General features: G+C 36.0%; 1 protein-coding gene across 2 annotated transcripts; it reads left to right on the top strand.

Annotated features, from left to right (window-relative positions):
* The first annotated feature begins 227 nt into the window (after positions 1-227).
* Positions 228-11,864, top strand: LOC128144783 (T-cell receptor-associated transmembrane adapter 1). Of its 2 annotated transcripts, XM_052794032.1 has the most exons (7): positions 319-446; positions 3,845-3,949; positions 5,354-5,464; positions 7,116-7,152; positions 8,475-8,536; positions 9,833-9,891; positions 11,111-11,864. In XM_052794032.1, exons 3-7 carry the CDS (start codon positions 5,362-5,364, stop codon positions 11,375-11,377), a joined length of 528 nt encoding a protein of 175 aa, XP_052649992.1. In that variant the 5' UTR covers positions 319-446; positions 3,845-3,949; positions 5,354-5,361; the 3' UTR covers positions 11,378-11,864. The 2 variants fall into 2 exon arrangements, with proteins under 2 accessions (XP_052649991.1, XP_052649992.1); XM_052794031.1 differs by lacking the exon at positions 3,845-3,949 and having other exon boundaries at positions 228-446.
* The last annotated feature ends 2,501 nt before the right edge of the window (positions 11,865-14,365 follow it).

Here is a 14,365-nt window from a genome sequence, read left to right as displayed (position 1 = left end):
TTAAGATGGATCTAAATACTTTTGTTGAATTCAACGTAACATCACAAACAGGAAGACTCAGAGTATGGGTCTCATATGAATATTATAAAAGTAGGTTTGTATCACATAAAATGAAACTAGTAGTCCTGCACATGCTCTTCTCTGGCAAGGCAGGTGGATAATAAATGCGAGTGCACACATAAATATTTTATTCCTCTCTTGGAGGCAAACACTGAAGGAGACCATCAGTTTGCTAGTGAGGTTGTAAAAGCCTGAACCACATTTCCTGTTTGTGAGAAAGCAGATGAAAAAGAAAAAAGACTGGAGACCTTTAAGATTGACAGCAACTCTACAGATAGACTCATACTGCCAGGTCCAAAACAAAAGAGCATCCAAGGTCTGCCAACATAACTTGATTTCCTGTTGGATAAAGCCGTGGGGAGTATTCCTAGAAACAACAAAACCAGGTAAGGCTTATCTTTTCAGTATTATAAATTTGTAAAAAAAGGAGCAGTAAAAACACACTATGGTAGATTACCAGTCTTCCAAGAAGCTTGCTCAGGGTTCTGAAGTCATATTATTAATAATAACGATAATGATGACAAGTCACCATCAACAGCTTAAACCTTGATTAATTAAGGTTTGTTAATGAAGACTAAGCATTGGCATTAGTTTTGTGCTTAAAATATTTACTGTGCTGAAGGCTTCTTATTTTACAATGTGCTGCTTCCCTTCTGAAGTATGAAGTTGCTATCTTACAAAGCAATTAGTTGTGCACTAATTAATTGCAGTTTAAGGAATCCTTCCCGGAGAATTAATCCTGTCTTAAAACTCACACAGGTGGAATCATCTTTAATGCTAATTTAACATTCATCAGTCTCTTAATGGGTTTCTTTTTCCAAGGGTCATTAGTACAGAATATTATTTATTTCACCATTTAATTGGAGAGGAGGGGAAAAAAAAAGCTAACTTTATCTCATCTTTGACAAATTTGCAGACAGAAACAACAGGAAACAAACCATTTCATGCTCCAGATCATCACATAAATCTGGTAGCGACAAAAGTAATTAATCTGCTTCTATGAATGATGAATTGATACCATAGATGGCATGTCCAGCTAGACAGGTATCTATATTCCCCACCTCATGTTCCTTTTCAGTAGGAAAAACTGGTAGAAGTACGATATCTTCCCATTATCCTTTGTGATGGATTCTCTAAACAAAATACGTTAGAACAAGAAGGAACGAAACTTAGTACTTCTGCTACCTATTCTTATGCTGTTAGGAGGATAAACATCTATTTCTAGCTCTGAGTTGTTAAATCTGGCCCCTTTCCCCAAAGGTAAGTGCATGATTATGTCTACTCCTTTGAGTTGCAGTAACACTGAATCACAGAAATTCATCCAGGAAAGACTGGAATGTTTTGGGGCTTTCATTTGTTTTTTTTTGTTTGTTTGTTTTTTCCTTTTTTTTGCTTCTTCCCTCTCACCCCCCTCCAATAACAGTATAATGAACCCTGAAAAGAGAAAACCTAAGAACAAGTGACCAAAAGTCTATTTATTTCCACATCTTGTCTTTGTTTGTGGAGAAAGTTGTCAATAGATTTAAAAAGGAGAAAAAGCACAGTTAACTATGTCTTTAGAAAGTCTTTTGTTTGCCCATATTTTATGTGAATATAGTACCTTTAGTTTATAGCAGTGTAAAATATACTAAGAGGAGACAAGTAACCCCATCCCTAAAGTCAGAAAAGTAAAAACATCATCCAGATGGAGTAAATTACCTAAGGTAGATGTTCTACTTGGATACAACTCCAAGTTTGACCCTGTTTCCAAATAGAAATGAAAGAACAGCAGAATAGGAATGTATCATTAATGTCAGAGAGATTCTGTTATTAGGTATTCAGAATACTGTCATCTTTATAATGATTAAATATAGTACTTCCCCCACTTACACATTGCAACTTTTTCTAACAATAAAATGAGAAATGTTGTCCTTCTCATGAAACCTTTGGCTATACGATAAACTCTTTTCTTGAGCACATTATTTTAAGAACAGCTTCAATATGATTTCTTATGAACAAACTACTATCACTCAGGTTTTCCCATCACAGACAGACTATCGCAGAAAACCCTGATGGAATTTTAGCTTATCCTATGAGAATCATAGTGTACTATTCCCAGGGGCCTAATTTTTCCTTAGGACTTTTTTTTTCCAAAGATATAACACAATTTCTTAAAATATTCAATTTGATGGCAATCGAGATGAGAACGCCCCTGAACACAGTGCTACGGGTTCTTTGGAATAAATATGTAATATGTAAAAAATAATAATCTGGTTTTGTTACATTTGACAGCAGATGACTTGAATGAGAATTAAAATTACAGAATAGAATAAAAGACACTATTTTGGAACAGACTAATTATAGTCTAATAGAATTCTCTTTCTGTTTATTTCTCACTCTCCATCCGCAGTCACCTTATCTTTTTTTTTTTGTCTTTAGCACAACCAGTTAACTGTCATAGGTTGCATCTGCTATTATACATATGGGGACAGCTGTGTAGTTATCTGAGGAAGCAAATTGTTCTTCACACAGATATTCATCCTTCCTTCTACTGCTGCTGTTGTCAAAGTAGTAAATATTTAAATAATGCAGTTATAAAAGTAAATAGCTAGCATATTGGCAACAATTATAAGGGTAGTACAAGAACACCTGGGAAAGAGCTGGGAGATGTAGATCTGTAAAGCTAAGATACAAAATCAAAATCTTTCATGTTTTGCACTTGGAAAGTAAGATTAACTTGAAACTGACATTAGAAAAGCACAGAGCACTCGGAGCAGCACCCCTATGTGTTCAATCGAGGCCTTTACTATGGTTTTATGGGGTAAATGAAAACTGTTGTTGTTTCAGAAACGTAAGTAGTGTTGCCTGACAAAGAAATAGCTCATATTGCAAAGACAAAAACATTAAAAAATGAGATACTGAAATCACATGTATGTTTGTATACATTCTACTGAAATACAAGCAGATGTTTAAGTCAGAGTTGTGGAAAATAAATTTAAAAATAAACTAAGTAGTGTTCAGCTAGGAATAAATGTAAACATTGTTTTTGTAATCTGCCCACACCCATGCAGTTTTCTAAATCACGTTTAAGAAAGAACTATATATTGTGAGGTTTAAAACATTGGTACGTTTTATTAGAAATCCAAGTTTCATGCCTTTTGTTTTGCTAGAATATTTTTTAAGTCCTAGAGAAGTGTCATTGCTCAAACACTGTAGAAGTTAAACCTGAAACTGAAAAGAGTAACAACTTTTTTCCTACCTTTGCTATTTTCCAGATACTAATTCCAATTTAAATCAGAAGCTGAAACATGAAAATAATACTTGTAATCAAAAATTTGGATTCCTCCTCCACTTCAGCTAAGGGCTGAAAATACTCAAATTGAAATTAAGAGTTCTCCTTCTACTCTGGAAACACCAGGGAAAAAATAAGATTCCTGAATCAGAAAGATAAACGACAGCATTCAGTATCAAGAAAAGGGTACATATTTAGCTTGGAACTGTGCTTTAGATATCTACTCACTCTTTTTATTCTAATGAATCACAGAGTTGTAGTTTCTATCAGAGTTACATGTGTTTCCCTTCTCTTATGCCACAATACTGCTTTTGCTCCCTGGGGAGGTGGGGGGTGGGGTTAGGGGTGGAAAAAAGAGTTTGTAGGAAAAGAATTACGAAACAAACATAGGAAAAATGGAAAACAATTACTTCAGAAAAGATAAAAGGACAGGAGAATAAGGAAGGATGACTTATTATTTAGGCACTACATTGAGACTTAAAAGTTCTTGCCTTTGACATACACTTCTTGTAGTTTTGGACAGGTTGCGTAGGATACAAAAGTTGAGTGACTAATTGTAGAGTAACCAGGTTGCAAACACTGGTGGTTCTTGATGTGGCCCGATAACATCTTCTCAAGGTAGGATCTCCCTTTCTTTTAATGCCTTCTCTGAAAAATTGGAATAATATATAGCTGCTTCATGGGGGTGTTGTCTCTCCTCATGAATGTCTGTATCTCATTGCAAAAAAGTGCCTCTCAACATGGAAAGTAGTATTGCAGTGATGGAGAACCCTCAAACACCTTTGGGAGAATTCAAGTCGGAGAAAAGAAAAGAATGGAAATTGGATGTCTAGTTTAAAAGGAAGGCCACTGGAAGTACCATGTGCAAAAAGCAGTTACCAGTCTGTCAGAAAGTTACAGCTTATTTGCTCTGTTTTGTTCCTTTTAAAAGAGAGTTCTTATCAGGAAGGAAACCTGCATCGTAGAAGGCCATGTGATTTGTGATTTTTTACTACCAAGAATTATATTCTCTTGTTTCATCATCAGAAAAACAGCTGTGGCTTGGGATAAAACAAAACTAAAAGAGCTTTTGCAATACCAGCATAATTAGGCAGCAAAACCTGTAAGGGGCAGTTCCTAAGGTGAGCCGGAGCTGGTCAGCCAAGGAACAAAGCTCTGTCTTCTCAGTAGGAGCAAATGCATCGCCCTCCGCCGGCAACATGGGAATGTGTATTCCTGTGCTTAATCGAAGAGTTAATTAAATGACAAAATACATTTGGTGCAGGGAGATTCCTTCCTATATTTCTCATAGCACTCCAAGGAGAGGCAAGTTCAGCGCAAAAGGAGGCTTTGTTCAATTCAGTTGACCCACCTTTTACCAAGTGATTCTTCAGGAACTGTTCAGGTTTTTCTCTGCAGTAGTTCTGGGGGGGTCACTGGTTCCCAGCTACTGCTCGTCCTTTGCCACTCCATCCTCTGCTTTCTGAGGAAGGAGAGCAAGGATATGAGTACAAGTGGTTTTAATAGGAGATGCAAGAAAACACATAACCAACCTTTGAAATTTGTTGCAGGGATTGTTAAAACCTGATGGTCTTAGCTATTATACAGAGACATTTCCAGTGAAGTAAGTTGTTTTGACTGAATTCTTTTTCAGAACTACATTCGTGAACTCTAGAATTTAGCCAAAAATTTACTACAGATAGCAAGTGAAAGACAATTACAAAAATAATTTCAAAGCTATTCACTAAAATGACTTTTTTTCTTTGGCAATGCCTGATTTTTACTGCATCTTACAGGCAAACCAATAGCCCAGCCTTTGGCTGAATTCCTGTGAAACAGTAGTTCTGCTAGCAGTTTATTGATGTTGCTTTCTTATTATTTAGCGCCTGGTTTTGATATTAATTATTTAGCTTGTATAATAATGGCTGTCACAGAGTAAACAACAAAATAGCAGCTTCAATTACAGAAAGCAAAAATCAACCAACCACAAAGAATACAGTAAAACTGTTAGACAACACAAACTATAAAATTATTTTCTTTCAGTTACAGAAATGGACTGCCATTTTTCTGTCTGGGGAGTTTTGGCCTTTCTGAGTTTGGCTCTGGTTGTTTCGTTGATACTGAACATTTCACACTATATGAAAAAGAAGCAAGGTATGTAATGTTGTCTCTCTGTAAGGAATGGAGTTTGAGTGTTTAAAGTGTCTGTAGAGAAAGCCATCACTGCTGGGAGATTCCAAGCTGCCAAACTGATTCTTTTGAATCTAAAAGTTACCTTTTGGCAAGAATGATTCTAGCAAAGAGGATGTAACTTTTAAAAATTTTTAGGAGTCATGTATGATTATAGAATGATTGCTAGCTGCCCAATCCGCTGCTAAAAACAGCTCCCCAAATCCATTCTCTGAAGACAAACCAACAGAACAAGTACAAGGTGAAGAATTTAGTTCTAGCTAATTTTTTTAAATATATTTTTAACATCTGTAATTTCCTTTTTTTAAGTGTACTTTTCATGAAACTGGTTGTTATTTGTACTTGAATTTAAAAAATATTTTAAGTAGCTGCACTGATACAAAATGCATTTGAGAAAATTTTCTCCTCCCCAAATTCCTGAATGCTTATTTGAATTTCAGATTTCATACACATTTTATGCTTAAGCAGTTTATTTTGGAAAAAAGTTCTAATTGCTTTTTATCATGGGATCCTAATGTAGCTCTTAAACCAACGTGCCACTCACAATAAGGAACTGATTTAATTTATGTTAGAGGCCGACTATGGTCATACCCTGGTTTTGGTTAAAATTAACTATGACTTTTTTTTAACAGAATTGCTTATGCCAGTGCAACCTCTTTTATGCATACAATTCTATAGCTATTAAGTTGTACAATCCTTACCACTCCCATTCAGGGAAGAACTGCCTTTACACAGGGAAAACTGCACCTGTGCTGTACACGTAGGGGTGGGCAGGTAAACACTGGTGGATTCAACCACCTTAAACACACATACGTACCTAATCTACATAAACAGAAGGCCTATGCTTATAAACTGAACTCACCAAGTATAAAAGAATTAGATTATTACAGCATATTAAAGAGCTGCTGGAGTGTTACGGGATGGAGGGGAACCTTTTTGGTTTATTTTGTCTTCTAGTGCTTCTAGGCAGGTATTTCTATGATGAAAAATCACAGTCATTTACAAAACTAACCTTGAGCAAGGTTTTGGTCAGATCGGCTGATGCTGCATTCCTCATGGAATCAGAGCTTACTGTAGTAAATTCTGAAGTCCTAGAGCATAGGATAGAAAGTCGGGCATTCCTGAGTTATTAATCAAGCTCTAGCAATAAATCTCTTTGTAGCCATTGCCTCTTTGCTTCAGTTTCTTCATCGGTGTGGATGACAGGATATCTCTCTTTCAGAGATACAAACAACAGAACTAGTAAAATAAATATACCCTTCACCTTGTAATATAAACACATGGTGCACCTCCCTAGGCAGAGAAAAAGATGCAGTCGAAGCAGGAGGAGGAAACAAGGAATTAATAGCATGTGTTACAATACATTTTTGGGGCACTTGTAAACTAACATAGACTTTGCAGCCACAGCACAGGGTCATAACACAAATATTTCTTGTATTAGTCAAAAGTATTTGAGAAAAGCAGAGGGACAACTGAAGGTCCTCAGAGCCAAGAGCTTTCAATTTTACTCTCTACAGTGAAATCAAAAGCATGTCAGTGGAGATAATTATCTGAAGTGTTCTAAAATAGCACGTTTCATTTTCTCTTAACTTTATTTTTTTAACAAATTTTCCAGCTAAAATGTATAAAGACTATGAAGACAACAATCCAAGGTAAGTTGAATAAAAAAGTCTCTTTCTGGCAAGGGTGAAATAAGCAACAAATAATGACAGAAGGATTTGGATGGATGGCATAGAGGAAAATCCAGTATCTCATGCAGCCTGCCTGGAAATGTCAGAGCGCATGATGGTTGTGGAGGAAGTTTTCCAAAGAAAACAGGAGAAAAGAGTCATGTGGGGGAGATGTACTCCAGTCATTTTATCAACAATGAAATAACTGCATGCTAATATGATAATTTTATGTACTGAAGGAAGTGCAAGTTATTGAGCTAAACCACTACTCACTATCACTCAAACTCAATAAATCTATAATAATTTAAAAGAACTCTCAGAAAACAGTGATATATTATAGTCTGATATTTAACACTGTGGAGCAATAATTTACATGTATTTATGTTTCATACCCTTCTTTTACACATGATGTTCAAAAGCAATAAAACAGAGTGTTTACAGCTGCTGGATAGATACCTCAAGATCTGTTACAAGCTTGTTTCTCTTATTCCATATAAAAAAACCACCCAAACTAAACAGAGATGGAAAGAGTCTCATCTCAACCCAATTATAAAAGGCCCTTGAAACAAAAATACAAAAGCCTTCACCTGTTCCCCCAAACCAATCCTCAATTACAAATTTACTTGAAGCTGGGAAGTCTCTGTTTGTTTATTACTGCCTGTTCAGTTGAAAAATACCACTGAAAAAAGTAGTGTTAGATCGCATTACTTCATTCCCTTGATGAGGCACAGTATAGGGGTGCAATAGGAAAAAGGTTATACAGTGCTTCCCACTAATTCCCATTTTACAGACATGCTTAAAAACATTTTCAAGCAACACCAGGTAATGAAACACAGAATACCATTAAAAATCCAAAGCTGAACTTTGCTTTGGTCTTCTCTAGTTGTGTTAACATAAACATTTTAGTTGAATCAAGAGTGGACTTTTTAAGAATGTTGCCCCAAAGACCTATTTAGTGCTTTAGTTTGTATCACAAAGTGGTCTTGGAGGACATAAATTGCGTTCCTTTCAGTGATCATTAATATTTCTGTAACTACATCAAACAGTAGCTTAGTAGTCTTGAGATTATCTTTATACTTAACCAAGTTACAGGAAAGAAGAGTTCAATTCTTGGCTAGATAACAAATCTTTCTTCAAAACACAGATATTGCCATTTCTGCCCCTCCTGATATTTTTGGTCTTGTTTTTTAGTTCACATACAATCTGCTATTGCTATATGTGTGTAAAATGCTTGGAGTAGCTTAGTGGAGTCCTAAATAAAGCATATTCGGTGAATTAAATGTATTTTTCCATTCCCCTTCTAGCTATGATGACTATTACACAGAAGATGACCCAGTTTATGGCAATCTCAATCAAGATATTTTAGGTAAGCTTCACTTTAAGAACATGTGTCTGTTCAGAGGCTATAATAAATGTATGATTAAAAGCTGACTGACCAACGCTTTCTGTGTTTCTCAAATAGCAAACTTGAGAATCTACCCCTTCTCAATTGCTGTATTAATACCTACTTGGGATAGAACTGCAAACCATCATACTGCACTACTATTTGTAAGACCAGATATTGTGATGAATTTGGTTTTTTACAGTCTAAATGGTGCTGTTCAGCCAAATATCTCAAAACCAACAGCTTTTCTACATGTAAAGCTGCATCAGTTGAAATATCAGCTTGATCCATGCATATTAAAGCAATCTAAGAAACATACGACTCACTGCCCAAAGTCAATGCTCCCAGAGAAGCCGGCAGAAACAAACATCAGTTCTCTCCTGTGGCTATCCACATATCACCACCGATGTTGACAAATATGCTGAAACAAGCCCAACAGCTGAATGGTGGGCAGACATAGCTTTTCTTCACTTTACTGGGCTGAAGTTAATCATCCTTGGCAGAGAGATACCACATTAAAGGCAGTAACATCATATAACTGCAGCTTGAGCTAGATATGCTGAGGGTATGCCTCTTGAAGCCCTTATGGTGTTAAAGCAGTATTTAAGTAACATGAACACAACTTCTTTTGCTAGCCTTATTTGGGGTTAAGCAAAACTAAACTAAACTACTTGAACTGTGGGGAAAAAAACCAAACCCAGCTTTTTCATACAGGGTTTGCATAAATTTAACTAAGCCAACACTCAAATGCATTGTCACTACAAAAGTCTGAAAATTGTAAGGAAGTAATCTGTTTTACTGATGGCTAAAACGAGATATGGCATGAGAAAATAACCTGCACCAGATTTACAGAAAACTGAAAGTAGAGTCAGGAATAGAATTTAATCACCAGCTGCTGCAACTCACAGCCTCTTTCTCAGCCAATGAAAAGATTGCCTATGCTGAAAAATACATTAGTATGTGGTTACCCCCTAATTGCAAGATGTCCTCCTAGCAGTCTAAAATGATGCCCACTTAGTAAATAATGAGAAACTTCCCATCCATATGAACAGAAAATGATTTTCATTTTCACCGTATGTGTGTCTGAATTTCTTAGCTATTTGCCCTTCTATAAATAGAGGGAGAGATCTGTGTATGATTTCAAAACAAAATAAACTTCTACCAAAGTAAACTGGGGAGAGTTAGTTCTGTAACAGGGAGGATCTGTTGATCTGATCTTTTAAGACTCAGTAGCGCGTTTTAATAACTAAAACATTTTTCTACTTTGATAAATTATAGAGGAATGTTGTTACGAGCAGATGAAGTCCCAGCCTCAAAGGCCAGTTAACCAACTACAGGTATCTTTTATTTTAATTCTGGATTTCTGAATTAGGGTAATGTGGTCTGTCTCAGAGTTCTTGTGTTTATCCCATGACAATATATAACAAAAATCTTCACACTGCTCATCACAAAAATTACCATGTGCTAGTGTCTCAGTTCATCAGGGAATTTAAGCACAGACTTGACCCTTCATTCAATCTGTGTCATTAATGAGGGAGCAGAATTATAGACAGCTCATTTCCATCCATATGGCATGATACAGCTCAGTCACAGGCATGCAGATCAGACTGAATTAAGCCTGCATCTACTACTGTGGCTTATGTAAAGAATTATTTTTATTTATTTTGGACATCAACCAAGTGAAAACACAAGCTGCATCACATAATAATCATGAGTTTGACTGGCTCTCTCCTGCTCAGCACAAAATCTATATGCCTTAACAAATTAAAGATGACTGTTTTTCTATTGATTTGTATTTTTTTTTTTGAGATACCTGGACACCTAAAAGCATGCTAGCTTCAACTGAAATTTGTCTGTAATTGAGGCATTCCTAGCGTCAATTTCCTGAGTTGATTTCCAGGTATTTCATAAGGACCAATTTCCAACCTGCCTCTCAGGATATTTCCAGGGGGTAAAAATATCCCTTTTTTTATCTAGACATTTGTTTTCATTAACTTCACAGAAACAGAATAATCTATGAAAATTCCAATGTCAAAAGTGCTTGACAATTTGGCTTGAAAAACACAGAGAGAATCAGGGGAAAGACACACAAAGCATATATTTTGCACTGGAAATGAGATCATATATACAGACAAGCATTACCCATCTTTGGTTTTCTGCACAGACGAAGCCTGTGAAAAATGTTGTTGCTAATAACTGGATTGTAATTAAAAAAAAAAGTGGGAAGAAAACCAGATCAAATAAAATCTTGCATCCCAAGGAACTTGGACTGATTATATAAGCTACCCTCATTCCCACAGAGAATCTTTCCAATAATACCTTGATGAATTTTTCCTTACTGTCACTATCCTAACAACAGGAGTCATTTACCGTTAGGTTATGTTGGTCTGATTTCTGTGCTGCCACAGCTTAATAATTTGTGCTTTTAATGAGTTTACAGCTAGTTTGGGTAAACTTCAGCCACTATTATGATACAGTGTAGACATACTCAAAGTCTTAGACAGTTTTAAAGCAAGCATAACTACTGAATGTTAAATAAAGTGAATTTCCTTCTAGGTGGAGTCTGCCAATCAGATGTGTTATGCCTCGCTTGATCACAGTGTCAAGGGAAAACGCAGAAAACCAAGAAGAAAGACAGGCCCTTCATTAGAGAAGGATGAAGAAGAAAGATCATCTAACCCCACCACGATGGCTTCCAAAGTTAGCATTTACCTCAATAGTGAGCAGCTGGCTGCTGAAAACACAGCAAACGTAGAAGCCATTCATGATGATCCCGTCAGATTAATGGGTTTGATTCATACTACAAAAGGAGAGAACATTTGAAGCAGCTTCACGAACCAAATACGTAATCATAAAGCAAGATCTGCTCTTTCATTCAGGAGGAACAGTGAATGATTAAAGATAATATCCTGGCAAACTGACATACCAAACAATGGTATAAAATGGGTAACTTAAGTGTTCCAAAGTGTCTTGCAAGCATATTTACAGACTAAGCAAGAAATAAGTATTGATCCAGACTGCCACTTTGAAGGACCTGCTCTTCTGAAGACATTTTGAAAGGGAATTGTAGAAGCTGGTATCTCAGCATTCACATGGTATTGATTCCAGTAAAAAATAATCCTTTGTTTAAAACAACCATCAACTTTCAAACAGTCCCAAAAGACCCACTCTGTTGTCTATAGAGCTCTAGCAGAATATAACAATTCTTCTATATAGGTTTTAACAATACTTTTGGAAGGAAATCATGTTTCATACTTGCACACTTAATGATTTACTCGTTTTCCCAATTAAAAACTGATTTGCTGTTCAACATTGTGTACTTTCCCGCTGTGACTGGTCTATGCTAATAACAAATATATCTAAAGCTAATTGGAAAATAATTTGACAGCTTGTTTAAAGTAGTAATTGTACATCTTGCAAGATTTAACAATATCCTTATATATCTTCAGTTTCCTTCTGTGAGCAATACTAGAATACATCTCAAATCTCAACTCTTCTGGTAACGTAATATTGTATCCAACCATATTCAAAAGACAACAAAGATATTAGCAAACAATCTGTAACAATAAATCTCCTAGGGAGGACTTTTTCCTTCTAATATTCTATGTCATGTTTAAATTCCTATTGGGTTTTACATTGCCATTGTTACCAACTATTTTACAGAAGTAGAAAGAGCTTTTTATTTCCCCAAATAATTCCTAAGACTGTAAACTCATCAGATGGTAAGCTTTTATAGAGTGGGGATTTACTTTTATATTCTGGGAGTCATTAAGTAGTAGTAGGAGGAAACAGTAAGGCATATTGATGTAATATGCCTACCTCTAGGTGTTGAACAGTTTTGCCTTCTCAAAAAAAGGATATTAGAGCATTTAAAAACCACACAGAGCACAGCGTCAAGGAGCTTGAAACTCTCAAGCATATACAGAGCCCTGCAAATGTTTCAGAGATCAGACAAATTTATGAAGAAAAAAAAGATCAGTGTAAAAGAAACAGTTCTTTGACAGCCTGGTTCACATTTAGTTTAGCTCATAGTTAACAAGCCTCTTTAACATGCCTTAACTTCTATGCTAGACCAAAAGGAAGGGGCCAACCCCTGCAGCCAAAGCCACCCAGTGTCACGGCCTGTCTTGTGCTAGCACTTGCTTTTACGTGCAGAAATCAAGTCAATATATGTTTGGTTGTTACATCCCAGAAACAAGGCAGACTTGGAATTAAAATGACTGTGTTATCATGGTCTTAGAGCAACTACCATTGGATAAGCAAAAATAGTATTGAAGAATCGATAAAAATCACTTTAATGGAGAAACATATTAAACAACGACCTTGACCAAGATCCTAAGGGGGAAAGGAGTAAGGCAAATCCAGAGCCAAAGGCCCAAAGCCAAAGACCAAGGTATCAGCACATAAAATACTAACTTAATTTGATTAGATTGGAATTATACTTTGTTCCACAGTAGGAACAAAATAAGTAATAAAATACATATCAACATACTCCTGCTTAGACTCACATATCAAAATTGTTTTAATAGCATTAATATACAAAATTTATATAAAATATTTGAATTTAGCTGGCACCAATCAGATGCAATACTCAACCCTCCGAGATCACGAAAAGAGAAAGCTTTCTTAAACAATCCCTCAAGCAAATAAGCACAGGCCCAAGAGTCTATTTGTTACTATTTTCCAACATACACATGAAACAAGGGATGCTGTATTTTCACTTAATACAATTTGTGTACACTTAGTACAAAACTTGCTATTTCCCAATTTTCTCACAGCATTTGCACTCTTGATTATGCCTTTCCTCTAAGAATTCCAAAGTCAAAGAATTTCTGAGTTACCTAAATTCAACCTGCCATTTCAGCCTGATCATTAATTTAATGGAAATGAAGTACACGCTTCTCTCATTGAGTGTACATGTAACATTAAGTCCGCTTCGTGGGATTTAGGTACAACTAGTTTCCCCTGTATTCTTAGTCTTCATTGTTTAGTCCACCTATTTATTTACACCAATTTTCAGCAGCTGCTTTCCCTTGCAACACAGCTTACTAAAAGAGCAGGGCACTTTTGTAAATAGTCTCCTTCGGTATACACTAGCTTTCCACATTTAACCGCTACTTCCATTAAATTATTCACTGCTGCTCTCACAGACTCCACCTCAGATCATCTTCAATGGCCTATCAACTGTTTCCAAGACACTTCTAACGCTGCCACAGTCCACATTTTACTTTATTCCTCTGGCTCTTTACCCTCTGTCTGCTTAAATAAGCAACCAAATGACCCCCTCCCCCCCTTTTTTTTAAATGACTTTTTGGGATAGTTTTTAAGTGACTACTGAATTCTTACATGAAAGAGCATGTTCAATATTGCTCCATCTTCAAGCCATTGGAGAAAGACCTGCATAAACTACCATATATTAGTTAAATTCTTCATGTATAAAGAAAGTTTCAATTAATTACAACAAAATAAGAAAATGCTAGGTCTAGGTTTATACTGTCTCACTAGCCTGTTTTTCCAGTGTTCTTTACAAAAATTTTGAAGCAGAGGAAGCAGTGTGAAGATGTTTTTATTAACAGTAAGCTTAGCATTCAAGTATCAGTTCAATGGAACAGTGAAGAAAGAGTAAACAAGAGGAAATATGGTGGAAGAAGCAAAACTATTTGGAAGGGAAGAAGAATGGAGCTCAAAACAGAAGAGAGATCAAATAACACCACAAAAATCTTTGTAAGTCCAGGACAGGTATACTCCAGTAGTCATTATAGGATCTGACAATTGCTGCAGATGCATTCATTTAAACAGTATTGTTAGGAA

Source organism: Harpia harpyja, chromosome 8 (genome assembly GCF_026419915.1).
Source record: "Harpia harpyja isolate bHarHar1 chromosome 8, bHarHar1 primary haplotype, whole genome shotgun sequence".
Lineage (NCBI taxonomy): Eukaryota > Metazoa > Chordata > Aves > Accipitriformes > Accipitridae > Harpia > Harpia harpyja.
Note: the sequence above shows the minus strand (reverse complement) of the source record. Positions and strands in the feature narration are given on the sequence as shown.

What these genes read in the sequence shown, in the direction of transcription:
- LOC128144783 (XM_052794031.1), top strand. Translation starts at nt 284, where the DNA reads ATGAAAAAGAAAAAAGACTGGAGACCTTTAAGATTGACAGCAACTCTA. An exon ending in CCTAGAAACAACAAAACCAG is followed by an intron (nt 447 to 5,353) that starts GTAAGGCTTATC and finishes ATTTTCTTTCAG; the next exon opens with TTACAGAAATGGACTGCCAT. An exon ending in CTATATGAAAAAGAAGCAAG is followed by an intron (nt 5,465 to 7,115) that starts GTATGTAATGTT and finishes CAAATTTTCCAG; the next exon opens with CTAAAATGTATAAAGACTAT.